We start from the raw sequence: 26,497 nt of genomic DNA on the forward strand, positions 1-26,497 counted from the left end.
CAGCGGAGAAATGGAGAATGGGTGCTTTCTTTTTTGTGGGCTTGCGGGTTCTGGGTGGGTTGGCAACCTGAAGGGCGGTCACACGCAAATGGTCCGGGTCAGAATGGTATTCATGCGTGGCCCGCGGCAATTCAAGCGCGATCTGTTTACCTTGGGTAAGCCTCCTCTGAACCAACACAAACCCAAGACCACCTGGTCGCCGGGTCGCCTTCGCCTGGTTGCCTAGTCACCACCCACGGGGGTCAATCTAATCTGCTTCTGCACTTGGCCAGTTTGGTCAAGATTTATGTGTGCCTTGCATTGCATAAGCGGCGCCATTTAAATGTCTGGCTTTAACTGGCTACACCGAGAGAATAAGGGGGCGTCGTAAAATAAAGATTGGATAAAATAAAGGCTTTTTAATTTAAAATTTATTTTGACTAAGTCTAGGTTCGATATTCCAAATATATAATATTTTATGGGCTTACAATTTAGTTTTAAGGGGTATAACCAATTTCGAAATTTTAGCCAATTTTAAAGAAGTTTAGCCGGAATTCTCTGTACAACCAAATACAACAAGTCAGCCATCATATGTTCGGGCTTGTCAGGAAGGTGGGCGTGGCCAGTTGGTTTAGGGCGGTGCAGCGGCAGAGGGGCAGGGGTGAAAAATTTATTGCCAGCGATTGCATAGCTGATAAATTTAGTTTGCACTCAACTGGGCGCGGTCATAGCCTCACAGCGATGGTGTTGGAAATTATGACGCGTCAATTGGCGGGGGCAAAAAGGACCACCCAATCCCTGAGCCACTGAACCACCCAACCACCCAGTTCAGCCACCCCGGGCCGAGAGGTGCGTGCGGAAGTGGCTGACTAAATTGCAGCGGGCTAAAACAACAATTGCTTTTGATTTAAGTTGCATTAAATTAGTTTCCACACGGCGCCTGATTAATGAGTGCAGCGAACTTTCTGACAGCCCCAAGTGGCCGCCCAGGAAGTGGGCGTGGCACCTCCCGCTAGAAAGGTAGAAAGGTGCCGCAGACACTTAATCAAAATAGGGCAGCGAAAGCTGAAAGATGGTGATCAGTGGGCACTTGGCAGATGGCAATTTATGACCACTGACCAGCGCTGAAATTTTAAACAAATATTTTCCCTGAAACTTTTCTGCATTGATTTGTGAAATCAACTTGGTTCTCAGCTTCGCATACAACACAAAATAAAAAAAGGTTAAAACACTCTGCATGCATTGCCATGCATAATTTATTACGCCACTCCCGATGCCTGTTAAAGGCAAATCAAAATGCACTTTATTGCACAACGAATGAAATGGAATGCAGCAAAATAATATGCCATCGCCATCATTTTCTCGTCGATTGAAATGCAGAAATGAAATGGCTGGAACGACATTGGGCGATGGTCGAGTGGGTGGGCTGACCACTTTGGCTATTTGCATAATATTGATTCCATTTGCCGGCCTCGAAGCCAGTCGAACAGCCGAACACGGGCCGTAATGTCATTTCGAGTGTTTCATGCCCACCCACGAGCCAGGGAATCACATCAGCATCCTTGACATGGACTATACAAATAAATTCTGGCCCACAAATTGGGTAAATGGATGCCGATGCCCCCTGAACTACACCGAATTGAACCGAACTGAGCATATGAAAGTCATGAGCCACCACAATCAGAGCCGCACTTGAGCTGCCTGCCTGGAAATTATGCAAATGGAGACGCAGGCTGATGAACTGCCGCCTCGAACGGCTTCCAATAGAAAAACGCATTTGGCCGATGTTCGGTAATTAAGAGAGCCAGTTGGCCTGCTGCTCTGATGGCCAGGTCATTGAAAAACGGAACGATAAATGCTAAAACGAGAGAGCTGCATCTGCCAGGGGAGCCTCCTCGCTCCTAATGAGGTTTAGCTCTGGAAATGCCGAAAACCGGAATAGCATGGGCTCGTCTTCACATGGGTCACATATGCCATGCGATGATCTTGCACCACCAACCCATTCACCCACCCATGACATTTGCATGCGAAACTGGCTCGTTACGTTATGAATACCAGAGTTTCGAAAGGCTGGCGTTACGCGACCCGTCAGGAGGTCAGCCGGAAACTGCAGTGGGCCTCCTATTTACGGCCCAAATTAGCGGTCGAATGATGCACTTTGTGCCGTCTCTCTGGCTCTGCCTCTGACATGCTCATTGGGCTGACAAGGGAAAAGGCCGAGGAGAGACCGTGGCTCGCGGATATTAAGCCTTTGATTGATGGCCGCGAAATGTGGTAATAGTTTTCGGACAGCTTCGCTTGAAAAGCAGGGGTTGGATGGGGGATCGGGGTTACTGTGCACAGTTTCAATTAGCCAGGCTCCCTGACACTTTTCCCTGCACAAAGGCATCCACATAAAGTGGTTACAAGTATGCGGCAATTAGCATTTAACGAGCACCACATGCCAGCCACAATGGCAGGACACGGCCCAGGACAAGGCGGCAGTGTCCTCAGACACTCAGACACTGGGGGAGTCCTGTCGACATAATAATATACACACAACTACAACTAGCACACCCTAGCGACACCAACATGGTGTAGGTGGATGGGGCAGAGGACATGGGACAATGTCATCGACAAAATACAAGGGTGAGCTGGTTCAACCCGGGCAGAAAACTCTTTTGTTGTCCCAGTCAACAATTTGAACCCCTCCTTTCTCACCCCTACCGACTCCCACAAAAATCCTGATTACTTAACTAAATATGGCAGCTTATGGCGGGACACGGCCAGTGGCCAGCTAGCAGTTGCGAGTTACCAGTGGCACTAAACTCTCTGATTTACACGATTTGCATACGCTCAGCCAGAGGCGGAACATTCGGGCGGAGTGCGAGGCTTTAATTAGCAACGGCGCGGCTTTATCTCTTTCAGCCAGCAGCTGTCCACCTGACCCCGCGAATATCCAATGAAGGCCGGGACAATGGCCAGAAGCACGGGTGGGTCAGCTGAAGGCTTAAAGTTTCATTAGCAACACAAAGGCCGATTGTTTCGGTGCACTAAAGCTAGAACGTATTTTTCAGCAAACGATAAGGGGAAAATTTAGGCAACTTATTATAGGATTGGTTCAGGCAAACCTAAGGGAAAAAATTAAAAAAATGTATTCTATTTAAGTTTAATTTTGAATATTTTTAGAATAATATAAAGGGCAACTAGTTTGAATTTTACAAAGTTTTCTAGCAACTGAAATTGAAAATACCTAATTTCCTTAACCTATATAACTAAGGTAAATAAATCTAGATTTTCTGCAACCTTAATTTGGCCAAATATATGTACGTTAGAAAGTGAAAACCCCGATTAATTAAGTTTTTCTTGGCCCAAAACGAAAGTTTCTTTTGTGTCCCACTTGGAGCCGATTCCTATTCCTGGGCCGAGTTCATTAGCATGTCGCGTCTTCAATAATAACTCAGGGCAAAGACAGGCCAAGGCCCCGGGATCCGTGGTCTTATCAGTGGACTCTTATCTGGGATACATAAATTCCAGCCTCGACTTGGCGTCGGCAAAGTTTCTTTGGCAGGATGGCGAGGTAGATGGGGATGAGACCTCCGATGGGAGGTGGTGGGGCGCTAATTAAGACACGCAAAGTGCGGCCCTAAGACAAATGGTTCCGTGGCACGTAAGCGGCGCGTCAATCTTGGCCAAGGGCTATGGGACTGGGGCCCTGCCCATTCCGCCCACGCCACCCCCGCAGGCTCAGACATTTTCTCAGACTTTGGACATGTATTGTTCTCGGAAAGTTTGGCCAGCCAAACTCCCCGACCGCCGATTTGACGCCTCGTAAAAAATGTCAATGAAGTGATTTATAAAAGAGGCGCAGAGCAAATATGCTAATGCGTCTCTGTTAATGAAAGTTCTTGGGCCCTCCAATTGTATTCCCGTGGTCAGCGAGGGTCAGCGGCTTATTAGCCAGCCTATAATCTTGGCCACAGCATAATGTCTTCATTTTTTCAACGATTTGGTTTTGCGTGCCCGGAGTTGCACATTAAATTTTAATGCCATATTTTATGCTGCCAGAATTTACATAAATTTATTGTATTTGTGTGTGTTTATGTGGGTACTAATCAAATCAAAAGAGTGACGGGCCTCCCTGCCTTCTCCTTTTTTCTATGAATTACCAAACAGACATGCAAACTTCTCTGGAGGTTTCGACTCAAGGCACACCAGCACACACATACCTCAATTCGGTTGGCAATCATTCATGTGCAAATGTAATCAAAATAATAGTGTTAATACCTATACTAAACATTTTATAATCTTTCTTAACGATATATTTTAAAAGTTAAATTTTAATACATATAAAAACGTACCTTCTAAAAGAAAAATATATTTTCCTTTCCAAAAGTCACAATACTATTATTCTGAACCCAGCTGTTTGTGTTTAGATGTGGTTAGAAAAATAGCAGGCCACGTTGCGCATACGACGCGTTGCCTTTTGGCAGAGGGCCAACAGAACGAGCAGCAACAATGCATTCGCTGCAGCAACAACAGCGACAACAATAACAATAACAATAACGAGAGCCATTGCTCTTTGGGCTCCATTGTTGTACTTCCCTGGCTGTTGGCTGTATTGTATTTTTTCCTTTGCCCGAATAACGGAAGGCGTTCCGAGGAAGGCGCATGTATAATTAGAGCTATGAAGCATGTCCGGTGAAGTTTGGCATTTAAATGTGGCAACAACAACGGGGCGGCCAGCAGCAGCAGCAGAGGTAGCCAGATCGCCATTTTGCCATTACCAACTTTGAAATTGGGCAGAAGGAGGGCTAGGAAAAGGACGAACTGGCATTGTTGTTGCCCAGATATATTTTATAATGCCACAAACATGCACGACTTCGACTCGACTCGAGTCTACTCTTCGGTGTGTGTGTGCACTCCGTTTAGTTTACGTACTGCGCCTCCGCATGCAAACAGGACATGGAGCACCCGTAGGACACCAGAACCTAACCAACCGAATCCCGGACTTACCGAGGGAAAGGGAACGAGAACCGAGAACAGGAACTTTGTGTGCAACTTTATCTTTTGATTTATACAATAATAAACACAAATGTGCACAAAAGTTCTTTGTACTTTGTTCTTTGCTCTGGCGAAGCGGCAGAATGCCGAAAGTTAAATCGGGAAATGTTTACATGAGCAGTTGACTCCTGCTAATTGGAAGTCCTGTCAAAAGGCGCCTCTCCGGGGAGAGTCCTTGGCCGAGCATATTACTACAGCTTAAGGCGAGCCCAAAAATAAGAGGGTCAATAGAGTCCATTGGCTGCCCATTGAGGGATGCCCCGAAAACACTGAAAACAGCAGGCGCACACGAAGCCGGATCGATTTTCAATTGCGGCCCCCTGGAGTGGGGGGCAATTCAATGAATCGTAAGTGGCCCGGTCCTCCCACAGAAGTGTGCCTTAACCCATTAAATGCAAGCAACTGCAATCGAACACGCAACCCTTGGCGCAGTCACAAAACGTTAATGCAACTGAGCCGCCTTCGCGAACAGGGTTGCCAACTTTGTTGTTCTCTTTAAAAACGAGGGTTGTTATAGTATTTTAAGAAATTATTTTTATCAGACAGTACTAAGTATTTAATATATCATTATTAAAAGTTTCCTATAATGATGATGCTTTATTTATGAGGATTTATTATTTTCCATTTAAAATAAATTATTCAGAATATTATTTATTATATCAGGTAGGTATATTTCTTCTCTTTGGGATCTGCCATTGCCATCACTGCCGTCGAAATGCCGGACTCGGAGTTCCATGTTCCTGGCGGTGTCAATGTGGTGCACATTAAGCTTAACACCGCTTGAGCGCGAATTGCACCGAAACGCCACTTTAAGGCGCTGCCTGTAATGGCCGCCAGCTCGTTCCCCTTCTCAGTTCTCATTCTCATTTGGCATTCGGCGGAGGCGCCGCGTAATAATGTTAAATGTCAGGTGCAATGCAGCTGTCCCTGCCGCAATCGAAGTGGAAATGGAAGTGGCTCTGGCTATGGCTATGGCTATGCCTGGGCAAATGGAAATGGAAGTCGAACCGGGAGTCGAAGCGCACCAGCAGGCACTAATTAAGTTGCCCGCCAGCCGCGTAACTGCCATAAAATATGCGCAGTGGGAATTCGAATTCGGATCCGGATCCAGATCGCTTTGTCGGCCCAGGCAGACACTCAGTGCAGTTGCAGCCGGAGTTGCAGTGGCAGCGGCAGTTGCACGTAGTTTATGGCATCGGGCTAAGCGAAGTCGACGCGAGTCAAGAAGTTCTCCATTTGTTTCCAGGCTTAAATTTACACGGGACATGCAACCAGAAAGTGACGCGGGGGAGGTGCACCGTCAGTCGGAAGCGGAGGAGTCGTAGATAAATGTCTTACTCAGCCAGGAGCTGGCCATAAAAACGAGAGTCCCAATCACTTATTTTACAGGCTTATATACATTTATTTAGGTACTTAAATTCAAAATATAAGTTACTACAACTAATAGGATTGCAGATAGCTAGTACACAGCAGGTGCAGGCGCCGCCACTTTAGGCTCTTCCAGGTTAACAGGCCCATTGTCATCGATCTGTGACTTCGGTTTAACGACAGGAGGACTCTTCCGTTTTGGTCCCAGGAAATGATCGAGTCCACCGAAAGGCGCCTCAATGAGTAGGTGCATTGCAAAGGCAAAACACAAGGTGATTCCGAAGGTAGACCAGAAATTGAGCATCTGCAGAGATATTAGTTTAGAATTTAGGATATAAATCAAATAATATGAGAAACCCACAGTTCTGTAGTCCGAGAAATAGGAATTCGTCCTCATGCTGCGGCCATTCACTTCCTGGAAGAACATGTGCCACATGTAGACGGAATAGGAGAGCCTAGAGAGGGGCTGCCACAGCGGAGAGGAGAGGAAGCTGTTGGCCAGTCCTCCGTAGCCCTGCATGCAGGCAAAGATCACCCAGCAAAGGGCCATGGACCAACCCACTCGGGTGAGGGTGTAGTAGAAGGCCTCCGCCAAAGTGGACAAAGCAGGACCACTCCACTGGGCCGCCGGGTAGAGGGCGAAGATCGAGGTGAAGATCATGGCCAGGCAAAGAATCCATCCCAAGCCAACGGCTGCCCAGTGCAGCTTGAACTTCCTTCCCCTGTTCAAGTGCAGGAAGTAGCCGAAGAGAAAACCAATCAGCCAGGGCATAGCATGTGTGTGGGTGGGATAGTACACATCCCTCTGGGCATTTAGGGAGAATTGCCTGCATAAAATAAAAGTAAATAATAAATATTAAACAATATTAAGCAATACTACAAGTTCAACTCACTTAAACACCATTGAGTACTTGTTCACCATCATGGTGGCGAAAAGACAGCCAGACAGCAACACAATGAGCACGAATATACCAGCAGCCGCCTTCTTGCCCCATTTGTAGAGGGCGATCAGCAGGAGCGGCGAAATGAGGAACATCTGCATGTCCACCGCCAGATACCAGGAATGACCGAGGCACTAAAGTCCAAAAAAACCACCATATCATCATTTCGATTAACATCGGGAAAGTGACGCGGACCTACCTTATCGTTTGTGTAGTTATTCACGAAGAGCAAGGTCCAATACCAACTCCTCTCGCACATCGCCTTCTGTGTGTATCCACTGGCGAAAAGAGGACCGCTTGTTATGAGGGGCATGAGTTTCAAACTGACCACAATGGCCATCGCCAGAAGGGGAACAATGCGGATTAGGCGATGTAGATACATCAGAGGTACATTCAGTTTGCCCTTAGTTCTGTAGAGGAAATTAACATAACAATTTGGAAAATATTAAAAAATCACTGTCTTACCTGTCCATTAAACGCAAGGCAATCAGAGCCACCAAGAGACCACCCAGCACGAAGAACGAATCCACTGAGAAGAAGCCATGCAGAATAAAACTGGCATAGGGCGTCTCCTCCCACTAAAAAATAACCAATTTATAAGGATTTAATCCTCAAAAACCTAAGTAATTCACTTACCGCAACAGCATGGAAAATGTTGATATTTGCAGAAAGCAAAGACATTACATATTGATGGCAAAACACCACCCAAACGAGGGAAAGGCACCGAATGCCATGCAGGCAGTCGATTACATTCGGATTCGAATTGGCCTGAACGACGCGGAAGAGAGCACGCGAATTAACCCTGGCCGAAAAAATCTTCACGATCGCGGGAAGCTGATCTGAAAGTTTAAAAATCATTGTGAAATTTCCGTCGCAACGATAAGTTTATGTTTACTCACCCTGATTCTTAACCAGACAGTAGTCCCACAAGGTAAACAAAGCCACCAAAGTGCCCATAGTCGATAAGATCACTCTGTAATCAGAAGCGTTTAGCCAGAAGCTGATTAAAAAGTCTGCGTGCTTACATCATGAAAATGGTGAGTCCATCCCAGGGTTCACTTTCACTGGTCTGGCAGCTGCTATCGCTGATACTCAGGGCGGTGCTGGGAATGCTGATGTTGAGTAGCTGTTTCAGCATTTGACCCACAAACGTGTTCATGTGGGTGGCCGAGCAGGAGGCCGGGAAGCAGGTGGCCGTCTTGAAGGTTCCCAAGAAGGCACTGTTCACGCCCAGCACTTGGCCCAGGGACACTGAGAGAAAACAGTACTTCCCCTGGATGGTTCTGCCTGGAATGATCTCCTTGCTGATGCCCAGACACTCGTCAAAGTTTCCAAGGTCGTACATGTTGCCGGCAAGCAGGCCCGAGGGTATGGAGCCCCAGGCATCGAACACTGTTGTAATTAAGATAACATGGCCATAAAAAACGTACTCGGCTGTGGTCCAAAGTTCACTTACTTTTCAGGGCCCAGTATTGACCACTTTGTAGGGCCGCCATTAGCGCAGTCATATCGCTGAGGCACTGCAGGTCATCCGGAGTCGGGACTCGGGACTCCACGACGCTTGAGTCATCCAAGGGAAAGTCCTTTAAATGTCCAGCAATCTCCAGTCCCAAGGATCTGAGTTGACTGGCTCTCTGGAAGTCCAGCAGGACTCCATCTCCTTCTGGGTCCTTCAACTGTGCAGCACTGATGAGCGAAAGCCCGCAGAGGAAAACTACTCCGACTATGTTGACCATGCTGGCTCAACTCTTAATGTTGACTTCTTACGAACTCGGAACCCTTTTTATATGCGAATTAGCCTGAGATAAGCGCCGTCTACGATCGCAAAGTGTGACATTAGTCATATGATGGTCGATTCCATTGAAAATGGCCGATAAGCTAATCTTATACTGATTTGCTTATCAATACTTTGAAATATAGGACTTATAGATACTTGCGGATTAGCTATTATTTAAAGTAGCTTTATCGCATGCACGTGACATTTGTTTTTTTAGGAAGAAGCACCTGCAATAAATCACCAAATATGGTTATCAATACTCTTGTATTGCTCTCTTTTTTGGGACTCTAACAAATTTCGGAATCTAATCAGTCAGTGCTGGAGCTTATGAGTCAAGTGCTTCCAGTTCTCTTAGCTAGCTTGGGTCAACATCACCAATAGTGCTCTACAACTGCCGGTCTAATTCGGTTTTAATTGATTTGATACCTTGTAAGAAGGTCAAGGCCTCCAAAAGTAGCTTTATCATATTTACGCGATATTTGTTTCTGTGCAGTAAACGAATAATCTAATATTTTTAAGCACCCGGAATAAATTACCAAACATGGTCATAAAAATTTTGGTTTTGCGCTGTCTTTAATAAAATCTAAAAAATTTCGGAATCTAATCTTTTGGTGTTTCAGTATTTGATTCAGGTGCTTCCAGTTCTTTTTGCTTGTTTGGCTCAATATCATCAATAGTGCTTTCCTGCTGCTGGTCTGAGTTGGTCATCGGTTTTATCTCTGAAGATACCTTCTTTGGGGACCTTAAAAGAAGATCAAGTCCTCCAATAGGCGCCTCAATAAGCAGATACAGTAAATATGAGAACAGCACGGTGAATCCCGTGGTCGACCAGAAATCAAGCATCTGAAAAATTATATTAAAATCAGAAGGGCACATACAGAAATATTTAAGTTCAGAAAACCTACCACTTGATAGTTTGAGAAGTACGTATTTGTCCTAACAATTCGTTGGTTAATCTCCTGGATGAAACTGTGCCAAATGTAGACGGAGTAAGAGAGTTTCGAAAGCGGTTGCCACAGCGGAGAGGAAAGGAAACTGTTGGCCAATCCTCCATATCCTTGCATGCAGGCGAAGACCACCCAACCAATAGCCATTGGCCAACCCACTCGGGTGAGAGTATAATAAGATGACAGCTCCAAGGTCGTCACCAACCAAGGAGTACCATCGTCCATTGCCGGAAAGAGAGCGAAGATCGAGGTGAAGAGCATGGCCAGGCAGAGGATCCATCCAGACCAAACGGCTACCCAGTTCAGTTTAAGCTGCTTTCCCTTGTTCAAGTACAGAAAGTAGCCAAACAAAAATCCAATGAGCCAAGGAGCAGCGTGAGTGTGGGTGTAGAAGTACATCTGCTTCTGCAGGGAGAGATCAAGACTGAGAAATAATAAGTTAGCAACATTTCAAGTTATCAGCGAAGTAAAACACCTACTTTGTTATTGAGTAGTTATTCACCATCATGGTGGCAAACAGACAGCCGGACAGCAAAACTATAAGTACAAATATACCAGCTGCAGCCTTTTTGCCCCATTTGTAGAGGGCAAACAGAAGAATCGGAGAAATGAGGAATAGTTGCATGTCCACCGCCAGATACCAAGTGTGATCAAGGCACTAGAATAAAATGGTTTTAATTTTCAAAACAATACCTTCAATTGAATCAGCACTCACCATATCTTCAGCGAAATTAACTACAAAGAGCAAGGTCATATACCAGGATTTTTCACACGACTCTTTGCCATTGTAGCCGCCCTTAAAAAGAGGTCCGTCTCCCAAAACTCCTGTAAGTTGGGTGTAGACTAAAATAGCCATGGCTAAGATAGGGAGAATACGGATCAAGCGGTGAAGGTACATCATAGGAATATTCAGTCTGCCTTTGTTTCTGCCAGAATATAAAAATAAAATAATATTTTTTCATGAAAGGAAGCCAACAACTTACCTTTCCATTGATCGAAGTGAAATCAAGGACACCAACAGACCGCCGATAAAGAAAAATGAATCGACTGAAAATTGTCCGTGCAGAAAGAAACTTGTAAAAGGCATTTGGAGCCACTAAAAAATGTGAGTCAGTTACTTCATGATTTATACCACATGTATAATCATTTACTTACAGGAAGAATACTAAAACGATTAATATTTGGTGAATAAAATTTGTTAGCATATTGATGCAGGAAGATCACCCAGAAAAGAGACATGCCCCTTATTCCGTGGAGGCATTCGATTACATTCGGGTTTGATTTGTTCTGCACAATGCGAAAAATTGAACGAGAGTTGGCCCTGGCCGAAAAGAGCTTCACAATCGGAGGAATTTGACCTGAAAATGCAGATGATCGTGAAATTTCTTAATCAGAATATTTATTTATTTCCCAGCTCACCTTGATTCCTGCAGAAAAAGTAGTCATATACCGTAAAGAAAGCCACGACAGAGCCCATCAGTGATAAGATAACTCTGTAAGCAGAAAGGGTTAAAATTTTATATCAATTTGCTAGAAATAAGGATAAACATACATCATAAATATGGTGAGGCCATTCCAGGGTTCGCTTTCACTTGTCTGACAAGTGTTATCGCTGATACTCATGCCTGTGCTGGGTATATTCACGTTAAGCACTCTCTGCATTATCTGATCCACAAACTTGTTCATGTGAGTGGCCGAGCAGGAAGCCGGAAAACAGGTGGCTATTTTCATTTTCACTATTCCGGCTAAAGCGCTCTCAAGGCCCAGCATTTTACTGGGGGAAACTTCTAGGAAGCAGTATTTTCCTCGAATGGAATCCTTTTGAATATTTATACACTCGTCAAAGTTTCCCAGATCGTACACATTGCCCGTAAAAAGACCAGATGGAATAGAACCCCATGCGTCAATCACTGTGGAAACAAAGATCACAAAAATTTAGCTTTAGATTTCGTTGAATAACCTTCCCACTCACTTTTCAATGCCCAATATTGGCCGCTTTGAAGAGCCAACATGAACTTGGACATATCACTAAGGCACAGAAGATCCTCCTTGGTTGTCAATCGGGATCCGGAAAGACTTAAATCCTTTAGCGTTACATTTTGAAAGTAGTCGGCAAACTCAGCACCCAGTGGTTTTAGCTCCCTGAGTCGATGAAATCCCTGCAGGACATTTTCGACCTCACGGGACGTAGCGCTGATGAGAACGAGCCCACTAAGTAAAATATAACTCAATATTTTGACCATGCTAACTGAAAGGAAATTGACCACTCTGTTCAAATCAACACAGCTTATATACTAGCGATAACCACCGAATGCGATAGAAAGCAAGGTTGAATGTTAGAGGCCACTCTTGACTATTGTGTACCGAGTAATCAGTGGCCTGGTACAGTATATGTATGTTATACATACTTTTTCACAAAAATCTTTAAGAATGCTTGTGATCCATTGAGCCATAGTGCTGCATTTGTAGTATTATTTATTTTATGTATAAGATGCAGTCCCTCTTATTTTCAATTATATTTAAATATTTTTCCCAATTTGCACTATGCTGTTACTGACATTAAAAATGCTAGTATACCCTGTATATATTTGACTACTAAGTACCATATTATTCGATCAGTCGAAACTTAATCTAGTCTAATAAAAGGTTTAATTCCTGTGAAGAGTCAATCAGCCCTATTTATTCAGAATTCGAATACCACTCGGCAAACAAAGATTACGTTTAATGATGTCAGATGGCTATCGTTTCCTTCAACACTACTTTGAGAGGTATTTTACCCGTTTCCAGTGGAATAGAACAATTGTTTATGCCGAAATATTCTAAAAATAATTCAACGAGGTATGGCACTTTATTATTCACCACACTTCACCACTCGATCGCTAACAGTTATTTAAAAAAGCTTAATGGAGATGTAATTATAGCCGTTATTTCGTTTTCTGTATAATTCGTAGCAATTCAAATGAAGATCAGTAAGTGATTTTCCGCCTTATCTTAAACAATGATAACACTGTGCAGCATTTTTAGTGCTTTTTAAATTTACCTCGATGGATGCTATATTTTTGGATTCGTTACGAATTCCCAAGTTAAACTGCGTTTTCCAAAAAGTTCCCCGACGCAAGGATTCTTAGCAAAAGGACCTCAAAGTTCGAAAAATGCTGAAATTGGCCAACTTTGCCGAGCTCTCAGAGGAAAATGGATGCATGGTTTGATTCGATGTTAACGTTTTTTAAAAGATACACCCTTTATCTTTTAAACCCTATACTTAAAAAATTTTTAAGATTTTTTTTAAGGCAGAAACAAATTCTAGAAAACATAGTTAAAAAACATTAAAGTATACAGCTGCGGTCAAAATGGTAGTAGTGTTGCCGCCCTGTGTATTTAAAAGTTTGTTGTTGTAATTGATCTTTTCCTGGTAATATTGTATTGATTATAATTTTACTATTAGACTAATTGGATAAGAAAAAATTACAACATCAAACTTTTAAAAACACAAGGCGGCAACACTGCTACTGTTTTGACCGCAGCTGTATGATTTTCAGTTTTTTGACTATGTTTTTTGGAATTTATTTCTGCCTTAAAAAAAATCCTAAAATTATTTTATGTATGGGGTTTGAAAGATAAAGGGTGTATCTTTTAAAAAACTTTAACTTCGAACCAAGCCATGCATCCATTTGCCTCTAAGAGCTCCGCAAAGTTGGTCAATTACAGCATTTTTCGAACTTTGAGGTCCTTTTGCTAAGAATCCTTGCGTCGGGGAACTTTTAGGAAAACGCAGTTTAACTTGGGAATTCGTAACGAATCCAAAAATATAGCATTCATCGAGGTTCATTTTTGATGCTGCATAGTGTAATTGATTGAGAATTGTTATTGAGAATTGCTAACCACTTTAAAATTTCTTCGGAAATTTATTTAAATAAGAGATTAGATCAACAGCTGGTGAATTTTTTTTGAATGGACTTAGCAGAACACTCAGTTATTAGATGGTAAGGGGACAAACTTTTTAGATCTTTCATGTGACGTCACGTTTTTCGTCGTAATTCTGTTAAAATATATGACCCAACAAAGATAAAAATTTAAGTACAATAGGTTTTAAGAATTTTATTACGAACTCAACGCGTTCGTTGATCCAGTTATGATCGCACCTTCAAGAAACAAAAGTTGTAATATCCCTTTTTGTGAGGAACAATTATTATACACTTGGTGAGAAAATTTAATTGTTGACTAATTCATTTTATTGTTTCATCAGTTTTGTTTTGAGCGCTTGTTTCCCTTTCTTCCGATTCTTTTCGATGACTATGTCCTTCATCATCTACTGGATTCTGCTGCACTTCGTTTGAATTTTCCTTTGACTTGCTACTAGCAGATGCCTTTATCTGAGGCCTTATAAAAAGGTCCAGTCCGCCAATGGGGGCCTCAACAATGAGATACATGAAGAAAGCGAGCAGCACGGTAAATCCAAAGGTTGTCCAGAATCTTAGCATCTGTGAAGATATTATTAATATTAGAACCAAAAAGATTAGGTGCGATAGTTAAGGTACTTACAACTTGGTAGTCCGAGAAATACGAGATTGTCCTTATACTCCTAGAGTTTATTTCTTGGATAAAGATGTGCCAGATGTAGATGGAATACGAGAGTCTCGAGAGAGGTTGCCATAAAGGAGAGGACAGAAAACTGTTGGCCAGGCCTCCGTATCCTTGCATGCACGCGAATACAACCCAACCAATGGCCATTGGCCAGCCCAAACGGGTAAGGGTATAGTAAAAGGATTCCTCCAAGGTTGATAAGGGGGGAGCACCCGATTGAATGGCCGGATAAAAAGCAAAGATCGAAGTGAAGATCATGGCCAGGCAGAGGATCCATCCTGACCAAACGGCTACCAAGCTCAACTTAAATTTTCTTCCCTGATTTAAGTGCAGAAAGTAACCGAACAAAAATCCAATGAGCCATGGAGTAGCGTGTGTATGGGTGGCAAAGTACATTTTCGTCTGCGCAACATAAGTATAATTCCTGTTAAAAGACAGAAAAAAGGTTAAATAGTTGGAAATATAGAGCATTAACGTGATACTTGCTTCATCATCGAGTAGTTGTTGACCATCATCGTGGCAAACAGGCAGCCAGAAAGTAAGATTATCAGGACAATTATTCCAGCAGCAGCCTTTTTTCCCCATTTGTAGATAGCGATTAGCAGGATCGGAGAAATTAAGAATAACTGCATATCCACGGCCAAATACCAAGTATGATGTAGGCACTAAATTAAAGGTTAGTTAATAATTCTTTTAAGGGACGAGTAGGTATATTTATTGATAGTTTTCTTACCTTTGATTTGTGTAGTTCACCACAAAGAGAAGGGTCCAATACCAACTCGTCTGACAAACCATTTGCCACTAAATCCATTCTTTAGAAGAGGTCCTCCGGCCACAACCCCCAATAGTTTTGTGTAAACTAATATTGCCACGGCTAAAATGGGGACAATGCGGATAAAGCGATGAAGATACATCAGTGGCACATTGAGTTTGCCTTTTGTTCTAAAATAAGAAGAAAAATAATAATAATTACTTAAAGTTTTGTATAAACTTAATATCCCAACTTACCTGTCCATCATTCGCAGCGCAATCAATGAAACCAACATACCGCCGATGAAGAAAAAAGAATCCACGCAATAAAAGCCATGCACAATGAAACTGGAAAATGGCGTTTGAACCCACTAAGGAAATCTAATTATTTACTAATATATTGCAAAAATCTAAATTTGTAAGTTACCTGCAGTGCTTCCCATAAATTAATATTTGGTGAATTCAGTTTGCGTACATACTCGTGGCTATAAATCACCAGAAAAGAGACATGCAACGAATTCCAGAAAGGCAGTCGATTACATTTGGGCTGGCTTTGTACTCCACAATGCGAAAAATTGTACGAGAGTTGGCCCTAGCTGAAAACACCTTCACTATCACAGGAAGTTGATCTGGAAAATGGGGAATTATAAAAATGTTACATCAGATTAATAACTATTTTTGCAGCTTACCTTGATTCTTGCAGATCAAGTAGTCATACACCGTGAAGAAAGCTACAATACTGCCCATCAGTGATAAGATGACTCTGAAACCGAAAATATTAATCCACTTATTTGTAGAAATATTGATAAATATACATTGCAAAAATTGTGAGACCATCCCAGGGTTCGCTTTCATTTGTCTGGCAAGTACTATCGCTGATGCTCATCAATGTGCCAGGAATATCCACATTTAGAACTCTCTTCATCATCTGGCTCAAAAACTTGTTCATGTGAGCAGCCGAACAGGAAGCCGGAAAGCAGGTTGCAGTTGTAATGGAGAGTCCCTCAAATTGACTAGGCGCTGCTGTTAGGAAACAGTATTTTCCACGAATGTTTTCCTTTATGATATTGATGCACTCGTCGAAGTTACCCAAGTCGTATGAGTTACCAGTTAAAACACCAGAAGGTATCGAACCCCAAGCATCAATCACTGTGGAAATAAAGATCATAAAGCTTTAATGATAATTATAGTATCTCATTAATTCAACTGCCCACTCACTTTTCAATGCCCAATATTGACCCGTTTGAAGAGCTAACATAAGCTTGGTCATATCACTGAGGCACAAAAGATCCTCTTGAGTTGGAGCACGGGGATCGGAAAGGCTTAAATCGTTTAGCGTTACATTCTGAAAGTAGTCAGCGAACTCAATACCCAGTGGCTTGAGATTCTTTAGATGATGAAATCCTTGCAGGATGTTTTTATCCTCAGGCCGTGCTGCGCTGATAAGAGCGATTCCAGTAAGAGCAATAAATCCCACCAGCATGCTGACTAAAATGGTAACGACTGATTCTGGAATAAAATTATAAGACTTTATATGCGAAATATAAGGCGATAAACCCATTACCAAAAAACGTTGTCAACTCATTCAATGTTCAAATCCACCGATAGTACGTAATCTCTGATAATAATAGTTGTCCAAGTGACAAGCAGCTTGACAATTTGAAGACCTTATCAATCGTAAACAAAGGGGGACTAACATTGTTTCTATGGATTTTATTTATAGCCTCTTTATAAATTCTGTAGAATTGTATTCAAATGAGTGATTTGAAGGTGGATTATCAATACTTGGAAGTTACTTATTTGTAGTTGAGTAAAAACTAATCATTTTTTCTAATTGTTACCAATATCTTTTCAGGGTTTTTTTCTGGTTGAGTTTCTGTGGGTTCTACATTAGAGGGACCTATGTGGTTTTGTACAGTGGTTTTCCTTTTCGGTTTCAGAAGACTATCAAATCCCCCCAAAGGAGCTTCAATGATAAGGTAAAACACATATGACAACATGACGGTAAAGCCAAAATCAGACCAAAATTTTAGCATCTGTAAGGAAAAGGATATTAGTAGTAGTAAAAAGAGGGATCCTAGCCACATACCGCTGTGTAGTCCGAGAAATAGGTACTTGTTCTAACATTCTTGCAATTCACCTCCACGATGAACATATGCCAGATATAGACAGAGTACGAGAGTCTTGAAAGTGGCTGCCACAGCGGTGATGAGAGGAAACTGTTGGCCAGACCCCCGTAACCTTGCATGCAGGCAAAGACTATCCAGCACAGGGAAATTGGCCAGGCTAATCGGGAGAGTGTATAGTATAGTGATTCCTCCAGAGTGGACAGAGCAGGAGCACTCCACTTGGATGCCGGATAAAGAGCGAACAGCGATGTTCCCAGCAGTGCTAGGCAAATAGCCCATCCAGACCACACCGCCAGCCAGTTCAGGTGGAACTTCCTGCCCCGATTCAAATGCAAAAAGTAGCCGAAAAGAAATCCAATCAGCCAAGGACCTGCATGCCTGTGGGTGGCCTGATATAGCATGTGGTTGGCCATATCATTGCCACTCGTATTCCTGAAAAAATACATTTTTATTTAAGGATTTTAGAATATTTCGTGGATACATACTTAATCAAAAAGGAGAAATGATTGATCATCATGGTGGCGAAGAGACAACCCGAAAGCAGGATAATAAGTAAGACAATCACAGCAGCTGCCTTTTTACCCCATTTGTAGAGAGCGATCAGTAGAAGTGGGGATATGATATACAGTTGCATGTCTACTGCCAAATACCAAGTGTGACTAAGGCACTAAAATCATAAAAGAGTTAGATAACTTCAAGGATTATTCCGATTAAAACTTACAATATCCTTGGTGGCATAATTCTGGATAAACAACAAGGTCCAAAACCAGCCCTTTTCACACGTCTTTGTTCCACTGTAGCCGCCATAAAATAGGGGACCACCAGAAACTAGTGGCATGAGCTTCATGTAGATGAGAATGGCCATGGCCAAAACGGGCAGGATCCGAATCAAGCGATGAAGATACATTAGTGGAACATTCAGTTTGCCCTTGGTTCTGCAAAATAAGCAGTTAAAATAAAAAAAAATCTCTATTCAAATCACTTACTTATCCATTGAGCGCAAAGCTATCATGGCCACCAATAAACCACCCAGAAAGAAAAAAGAGTCCACTGAGAATACACCATGTAGGACAATATTGGAGAATGGTTTTTCAACCCACTAGAAAATTAAACATTATTAAGGAGTTTTAAATAGTAAGATGGTGGGCTTACCGGAATTACATGCACCAGGTTTATATTCGGCATGGTGCTGAAATACAAGTTCACATGGGAATAAACTACCCAAATGATGGACATGCAACGGATGCCATTAAGGCAGTCGATCACATTTGGATTAGATTTACTCTCGACAATGCGAAAGAGAGCACGGGAGTTGGATCTAGCCGAAAAGGCCTTTATCAGGGCAGAGGGTTCATCTGTGAATGTTAAACCTCAGTAAATCTTAGCTCAAAAGGATCTAGCCCACCCACCTTTGCACAGAAAGTAGTCATATAGCGTGAAGAAAGTGACGACTGACAACATCAAAGCTAAAATTACTCTGAAAGTGGAGTAATAAGTACTTTGAAATGCTGCAGGCTTAGGTTAACTTACACAGTGAATATAGTCAATCCATCCCATGGTTTGCTGTCTGAAGTCTGGCAAGTGGCTTCATTAATACTTAAGCTTGTTGAACTATTCAAGCCCATTAATTCCTGAAGTAGTTTTGCCACAAATCCCTCCATTTGCCCAGCCGAACAAGAGGCCGGAAAGCATGTGGCTATATTGACTGGTTTTGCCTTCAATGCCGGAATGCCGAGAAGACCGCCAAAAGTTGCAGAAAGAAAGCAATACTTTCCTTGGACACTGTGATCACTAGTGATCGGTTGACTGATCTTAAGGCACTCATCATAGTTACCCAGGTCGTAAAAATTGCCATACAACAAACCCGAGGGAATGGAGCCCCAGGCATCGATCACTGAAAAATATATATATTTAATAGGTCTCGACCCTCGATTTCGATTTCACTTACTTTTGATCGCCCAATAATTTCCATCTGCCAAACTCTTCATCAGAATGGCCATGTCCGCCAGGCACAACAGTTCATCCTGTTTAGCCAATCCTGTACTGAACTCCAGCTCCAAATTCCTGATAGAAACATTTTGAAAGTGTTCTGCGAACTCTACTCCTAGTGGTCTTAGATGCTTAAGTCGTTGGTACTCCTTTAAAACATCCGATTCGTTTAGTTTTGAGGCCCCAATGAGAACCAGTCCGCTGAGCAAAATAATGGTAGCAACTTTGGCCATGCTCGTTTCAATTGGATTGACTGGATTTGCCACCTGACTTTGGTTTTATTTCGCTGGGGCCTTCGATGAAATTTTGGGATAAGGCTACAATCGATAAGCCGGTAGCCGATTAGAAAAATAGCAGGAGACCTCTAGACGGTTAATTCCCATTTCAAGCTTGCCGACTTCCCTGATAGTGAGCAATCATTAACCGTGCAATGTTTTTGCTATTTATTATCAGGCTGAGCTAATCGCTGTGTAGATTTACTATCAGGCCGCCTGATATTGAACTTCTGCGAAGTGGTTAATGAACCCATACTGTCAAGTGTGGACAGATATGTTTGCTGAAATGCAGGTCGCCAGCTGGGATAAGATTAGAAAAAGAGGTCTGAGTTTGTAATTTCTACTTGAGAGCCCATAAGTTTTAATAATTTTATTAAAGTTAACATTTTAGTTTTGTACACCTGAATTAGCCATTGGGTTTGTCTCAGTCTCAATAGGATTCTCTTCCTTTCTAGTCTCTACATCGGTCTGATTGGAAATAAGCTTTGGTTGATCGGCAGCAGGAGGATTCCTTTGGGGCCGCAGTAGGCTATCAAATCCACATAGAGGAGCTTCGACTAAAAGGTACAAGACATAGGACATAAGGGCGGTAAATCCTAAATCATACCAGAAATGTTCCATCTGAAAGTAAAGGTCATTAAATCATAATAATTTAACACGTTTTATCATATAACTCACTATTGAATAAGTCGAGAAATAAGTGTTTGTCCTGACATTCCTGCTGTTCACCTCCTGAACGAACATGTGCCAAATGTACATCGAGTAGGAGAGTCTCGAAAGTGGCTGCCACAGAGGTGAGGAGAGAAAACTGTCGGCCAGACCTCCATAGCCCTGCATGCAGGCGAAAATGACCCAACAAATGGCCAAGGGCCAAGCCAATCGTGTGAGGGTGTAGTACAGAGATTCCTCCACAGTGGACAGCGGCGGAGCACTAAACTGGGCTGCCGGATAAAGGGCGAAGATCGAGGTGAAGAGCATCGCCAGGCTGAGGATCCAACCCATCCACACAACTGGTCGGCTCAACTGGAACTTCTTGCCGCGATTCAGATGCAGGAAATAGCCAAATAGAAATCCAATCAGCCAGGGTGCAGCGTGGGTATGCGTGGCCAAGTACAACTTTTGATTGGCAACCCCATCATCATCAGCGTCATTTCTATAAAAATACAAAAAAATAAGGATTTTGTTTGTCATATAAATTTTAAGATCCTTACTTAATAAGCAACGAGTATTTGTTGACCATCTGAGTGGCAAAAAGACAACCCGATAGCGAAGCCACAAGTACAGCAATTCCAGCAGCCGCCTGCTTTCCCCATTTATAAAGAGCAATCAACAGGATTGGTGAGATGAGAAACAGCTGCATGTCCACCGCCAGATACCAAGTGTGATCGAGACACTAAAATAAATTTTAATAGTCTATCAAACAAAATCCTAGTTAATCCAATTTGCATGCTCTGTGAAAGCATTTGATAACGTTATTTATCTGCTTATCTCTAAGTAGTCACCATGACGTATCTGATTAGGGATTACATACAATTTTATACTCACAATGTGCAGTGCTGCATAATTCTGAACGAACAGCAAAGTCAAGAACCAACCCTTTTCGCAAGCCTCTTTGCCATGATAACCACTTTTGAACATTGGTCCTCCACTGACAACAGGCATCATTGTCATGTAGATAAGTATGGCCATTCCTACGACCGGCATAATGCGTAATATCCGATGCAGATACATGAGTAACGGGTTAAGCTTTCCCCCAGATCTAATGAGAGTTTATGTATTAAAATAATTATGAAATATTTACTGTGAACCTACTTCTCCATAGAGCGTAGAGCAATCATGGATACCAATAAACCTCCAAGGACGAAAAATGAGTCTACTGCGAAGTATCCATGAACTACAAAGCTGGCAAAAGGTTCCACGGACCACTGAAATATGTATAATTTGTATAAATATTTTCGCAAAATTAAATACACTTACGGAATAAACATCAGCCGTATTTAGAGTAGGTGAAGTTAGAGTAAATATGAGTTCGTGGCAGAAGATAACCCAAAAGAGTGACATGCAGCGGATGCCATGGAAACATTCGATCACATTCGGGTTTGAGTTTCTCGGCACGACACGGAAAAGAGTGCGGGAGTTGGCCCGAGCCGAGAAAGCCTTTACCCAAACTGGAATTCTACCTAAAAAACCGATATGCAGGTTAGCAAAATAATTGATTAACAATGATATTATTCACTCACTCTGATCTTCGCACAAGAAGTAGTCAAATATGGTGAAAAAGGTTACACTGGCAGCCAGCACAGATATAATCACCCTGAATCACAGAATAGTTAAACCAACTAAAAATATAGATACTGAACACACTTACATGGTGGCAATAGTAAGTCCATCCCAAGGGTCAACTTCACTCGTTTGGCAGCCCGCTTCACTGATCCTTACAGTTATGCCGGAGCTATTAAAGTAAGGTATTCTATGGAGAAGTCCCTTTACAAAAGGTTCCATTTGAGTGGATGAACATGATGATGGAAAACAAGTTGCGATTCTCGTTTTGTTGGCGATGAGAAAGCAGTACTTTCCTCTTATTTTCTGGCTGCCGATCACTTGATTAATTGAGAGGCACTCATCAAAGTTTCCGAGATCCCAGGTATTGCCGGTCAGAAGTCCAGAGGGAATTTTACCCCATGAATCCATCACTGATTGATAACAGAAAATTAGCACTGTTTTATCCATTTAGCATGACTCACTTTTTAATGCCCAATTTTCGCTGGATGAGAGCCCCTTCATTAGTGCTTCCAATTCCTTTAGACATAGCGTGTCATCCTTATTGGCCAACCTGGAGTTTCTTTTCAGAGTTGCATTTTTAAGGTACTCAGTGAATTCGATTCCCAGCGGCCGCAGCAGCCTTGGATATCCGTAGTTTTTAAGGCCATCAGGATCTGTAGACTCCGAGCTACTAAAAACGACCAGCCCGTAGAGCAATAGAATATTTATAGCGTTTACCATTATAATTCGCTTTCGATTGAGAGCTTTTAGCCAGTGGACCGTGATTTTATATGGCAAATCGCAAACTGTCCATTGGCGTTATCTACAATTATGACAACTGATTAGGAAATACTAATTGTGGGGTAACCGCTATATATTGGACATAATCACTGTGAATGGGAGTCCACGTAGTGACGAATAGCACCGGGAGTGTGCGCGAGGAGACTACTTTATAAAGCCGCCAAATTAAATAAAATAAGAGTTGGGAAAAACGGTGCAGCCGAATGCAACCATATATTCCAAAGTTATACATTTGAAAGATTTTAAGGCCATTTTTAAAATGAAACCAAAAAGTTTATTTGTCTAAGTGTCGTGTCTATTTTGTGATTTAGGGATCTGAAACACTTTTCTCATGGTAAGCAAATTTTGTTGTAAAACGTTTGTTCTACCAATTTTTGAATGCCGAATGATTTATTTTGTGCCGTTTTCTCGTCCGCCTGTTAAATTTAAGGTAAGCTGTAAACTCAGATTTCCCATACTCTTATTTTAACCTTACTTTAAATTTAACAATTTAAGATTCTTATCGACGCAGGCATTTTTTCTTGCAGCGTGCCGAATGTCGTAAAAATTTATTTCAGAGCTTTTTATGTTGAAGGTGCGATCGTCACTAGTTGTATACCAAGTCAAGAGGTGATTCATATATATTCATAAGAAAACGTTCGATATTTAACTATTAGTAAGGCTGTAGGAATCCCTATCCAAATCAAGATAATAATTATAATTTGATTGAGCGTTTTTAAAAATATTTTTTTTCCAAAGAATGAGTTTTTGTATAACAAAATAGTATTGGCAGTATATCTTTATATATTTATAATCAGTTCAATTTATAATTTAATATTAATCAGATTGAGCAGCTAATTTGTTTTCGGTTTCATCGCCATCGATCTTGTGCTCTACTACAGAAGTCAGTATAGGTTGGATAGCAGCTGGAGGCTTTACATTTCCAGTAGGTCTCCAAAGGGCATCTAGTCCACCGATCGGCGCCTCAATAATGAGATACAAAGCGTACGACATAACCAGGCTGATGCCAAAGTCTGACCAGAAGTTGAGCATCTAAGAAGAATGAAGCATCCCAGTTAGAAAATAAAAATTATTATTATAAAGGGAAATAACTCACCACTGAGTAGGTTGAAAAGTAAGTGCTGGTCCTCACATTCCGGCTGTTCACCTCCTGAATGAACATGTGCCAGATGAAGACGGAGTAGGAGAGCCTGGAAAGGGGCTGCCACAAAGGGGTGGAAAGGAGACTGTTGGCCAGACCTCCATAGCCCTGCATACAGGCGAAAACAACCCACCACATCGACAAGGGCCAACCCACTCGAGTGAGAGTGTAGTACAGAGATTCCTCCACTGTCGGTAGCGGTGGAGCACTCCATTTTCCGGACGGATAGAGAGCAAAGATCGAGGTAAAGATCATGGCCAGGCTGAGGATCCAACCCGACCATACGACCAGCCGACTCAACTCGAACTTCTTGCCACGATTCAGGTGCAGGAAGTAACCGAACAAGAAGCCAATCAGCCAAGGGGCAGCATGTGTATGAGTGGCTAGATAAAGCTTTGAATTGGCCTCATCATCGCCACCACCATTTCTGCAAAATAAAAGGTGTAAATAAAGTGATAACAAAGTAATGCCAATGGGACATACTTTATACTCATGGAGTAATGATTGACCATCTGAGTGGCAAACAGGCAAGCGGAGAGCAAAATCACAAGTGCAACAATGCCAAAGGCCGCCTTCTTGCCCCATTTGTAGAGGGCAATTAGGAGGAGTGGCGACAGGATATACAGCTGCATGTCCACCGCTAAATACCAGGACTGATCCAGGCACTGAAAGAAAATCACGATAATAATAGGAAAACAATGCTTCCTAAAAGTAATACTTACGACACTTTCCGTTGCATAGTTCTGAATGAATAGAAGATCCCAGTACCAGCCATTCACACACTCCTCTTTGCCATGGAATCCACTTTTGAAAAGAGGTCCTCCACTGACAACTGGCATTAGCTTCACATAGATCAAGATGGCCATGGCCAAAACGGGCAGGATGCGAATAATGCGATGCACATACATCATCGGCACATTTAGTTTTCCTTTGGTCCTGAAACAAATTAGCTAATTAAGTTTACCATCAAAGTAATAAAAGATATTTACTTACTTTTCCATGGTGCGCAGAGCAGTCATGGATACCAATAAGCCACCGATAAAGAGAAAAGAATCCACTGAAAAGTAGCCGTGGACGAAAAAGCTTGCCATGGGTTTCTCCAGCCACTATAAATAAATACAATTAATTAAACAACTTGTCTTTAAAAAATTCTTAGGAATATCTTTACCGAAAGCGCATAAGAAAAGTTAATGTTCGGCGATATCAGGGAATACATGTGCTCATGAAGGAAGACCACCCAGATGAGGGACATGCAGCGAATGCCATGAAGGCAGTCAATCACATTGGGATTGGAACTGCCATCCACCAGACGGAAAAGAGCTCTGGAATTAGCCCTAGCTGAAATGATCTTTACCAGAGATGGAAGTTTTTCTGAAAAGGGTTAGAAATTAGCTATTTCTGTTTTAAAGAGTTTCTTATGAATTACTCACTTTGATTTTCACACAGAAAGTAGTCATACAAAGTGCAACCGGTAACTATTAAAGTCAGCAATGACAAAATCACACTAAAATTAAAATTGAAACTTTGAGATTTTAAGGAAATATTTTTAATTGATTTTTACTTACACTGTGAAAATTGTAAGGCCATCCCAAGGCACACGATCGCTGGTTTGGCAACCGTCTTCATCAATGGTTATTTCCAGAGTTTTGCTTGAGTTGAATACATTTTTAAATAGTTGTCCCGCAAACTTTTCCATTTGACTGGCCGAGCAGGAGGCAGGAAAACAAGTGGCTATCTTGATCTGCATGCTTTCCAGGGACGTAATCCCGGTGTCCAGGACGTCTTTGAGGGGCACAGCCATGAAACAATATTTGCCCTGGATCGTTTGGCTGCTGCTGATTTGTTGATGAATTTCCAGGCACTCATCGAAGTTTCCAAGATCGTAAAAGGTGCCATACAACAGGCCAGAGGGAAGAGAACCCCAAGAATCCAGCACTAAAGGATTTCAGAATTTATAAGCCTATGGTATAAAAAATAAAGTTGATCTTGCCTTACTTTTAAGTGCCCAGTAACTGCCAGCTTTCAAGCCTCCAAGAATCTCTGTCATATCCTCCTGGCATCGCGTATCATCCGTTTCCATAACTCGGATGTCTATGCTATCATAGTCAATATTCTGGGGAAGAAGGTTGAGGCGGTGATGAAGCAACTGCAGTTCGTCCTTTAATTGGTCCGCCCTGATTAATCCCAGTCCGCAGAGGAGCAAAATGGCAATACCGTTGACCATGTTAAATGGATTGTGTTTGATTGGCTTTGGCCCGGCCTCAAATGCTTTTATACGACAACACTCTTGGCGTAATCTTGCGATAAGCGTTATCAACGGGTATCCCAACGGGTATCGCCGGGGAGGAAAAACCCTTGGGGTCTGGGTCTGACCAAACTCATGGGAACATCCCTGATAAACACACAATCGCTTTAATTTACAGATAGCCAGAAATCCAAATGATGCGGTGGACTTCTTTTTCCGTACTAAGTGTTGGATTTCCCTAAGAGTTTGAACCACTTTACCTGTTT

General features: G+C 42.3%; 4 protein-coding genes and 2 pseudogenes across 4 annotated transcripts; all 6 read right to left on the minus strand.

The window, feature by feature from the left end:
- Window positions 1–6,438: 6,438 nt before the first annotated feature.
- On the minus strand, window positions 6,439–9,071 carry LOC108060340 (nose resistant to fluoxetine protein 6). The gene is made up of 9 exons (XM_017146005.2): window positions 8,788–9,071; window positions 8,357–8,723; window positions 8,231–8,304; window positions 7,968–8,170; window positions 7,797–7,909; window positions 7,531–7,741; window positions 7,284–7,465; window positions 6,752–7,217; window positions 6,439–6,694 (listed from the first exon to the last, which is right to left on the minus strand). Exons 1-9 carry the CDS (start codon window positions 9,065–9,067, stop codon window positions 6,482–6,484), a joined length of 2,109 nt encoding a protein of 702 aa, XP_017001494.2. The 5' UTR covers window positions 9,068–9,071; the 3' UTR covers window positions 6,439–6,481.
- Window positions 9,072–9,684: 613 nt separating this feature from the next.
- On the minus strand, window positions 9,685–12,298 carry LOC108060352 (nose resistant to fluoxetine protein 6). The gene is made up of 9 exons (XM_017146016.3): window positions 12,028–12,298; window positions 11,608–11,965; window positions 11,475–11,548; window positions 11,211–11,413; window positions 11,039–11,151; window positions 10,771–10,981; window positions 10,535–10,713; window positions 10,014–10,479; window positions 9,685–9,951 (listed from the first exon to the last, which is right to left on the minus strand). The coding sequence occupies exons 1-9, from the start codon at window positions 12,296–12,298 to the stop codon at window positions 9,709–9,711; spliced, it is 2,118 nt and encodes a 705-aa protein (XP_017001505.2). The 3' UTR covers window positions 9,685–9,708.
- A 1,983-nt stretch (window positions 12,299–14,281) lies between these two features.
- LOC108060338 (nose resistant to fluoxetine protein 6-like) lies at window positions 14,282–16,950 on the minus strand (annotated as a pseudogene).
- A 165-nt stretch (window positions 16,951–17,115) lies between these two features.
- LOC108065261 (nose resistant to fluoxetine protein 6-like) lies at window positions 17,116–19,740 on the minus strand (annotated as a pseudogene).
- A 405-nt stretch (window positions 19,741–20,145) lies between these two features.
- LOC108065232 (nose resistant to fluoxetine protein 6) lies at window positions 20,146–23,009 on the minus strand. Its single transcript, XM_070217077.1, has 9 exons — window positions 22,527–23,009; window positions 22,151–22,475; window positions 22,023–22,096; window positions 21,760–21,962; window positions 21,595–21,707; window positions 21,328–21,541; window positions 20,994–21,175; window positions 20,461–20,935; window positions 20,146–20,403 (listed from the first exon to the last, which is right to left on the minus strand). Exons 1-9 carry the CDS (start codon window positions 22,783–22,785, stop codon window positions 20,170–20,172), a joined length of 2,079 nt encoding a protein of 692 aa, XP_070073178.1. The 5' UTR covers window positions 22,786–23,009; the 3' UTR covers window positions 20,146–20,169.
- A 633-nt stretch (window positions 23,010–23,642) lies between these two features.
- On the minus strand, window positions 23,643–26,212 carry LOC108065231 (nose resistant to fluoxetine protein 6). The gene is made up of 9 exons (XM_070217429.1): window positions 25,982–26,212; window positions 25,552–25,921; window positions 25,417–25,490; window positions 25,155–25,357; window positions 24,980–25,092; window positions 24,709–24,922; window positions 24,470–24,651; window positions 23,942–24,413; window positions 23,643–23,877 (listed from the first exon to the last, which is right to left on the minus strand). The coding sequence occupies exons 1-9, from the start codon at window positions 26,208–26,210 to the stop codon at window positions 23,662–23,664; spliced, it is 2,073 nt and encodes a 690-aa protein (XP_070073530.1). The 5' UTR covers window positions 26,211–26,212; the 3' UTR covers window positions 23,643–23,661.
- Window positions 26,213–26,497: the final 285 nt, after the last annotated feature.

This window comes from Drosophila takahashii, chromosome 3R, assembly GCF_030179915.1.
Source record: "Drosophila takahashii strain IR98-3 E-12201 chromosome 3R, DtakHiC1v2, whole genome shotgun sequence".
Lineage (NCBI taxonomy): Eukaryota > Metazoa > Arthropoda > Insecta > Diptera > Drosophilidae > Drosophila > Drosophila takahashii.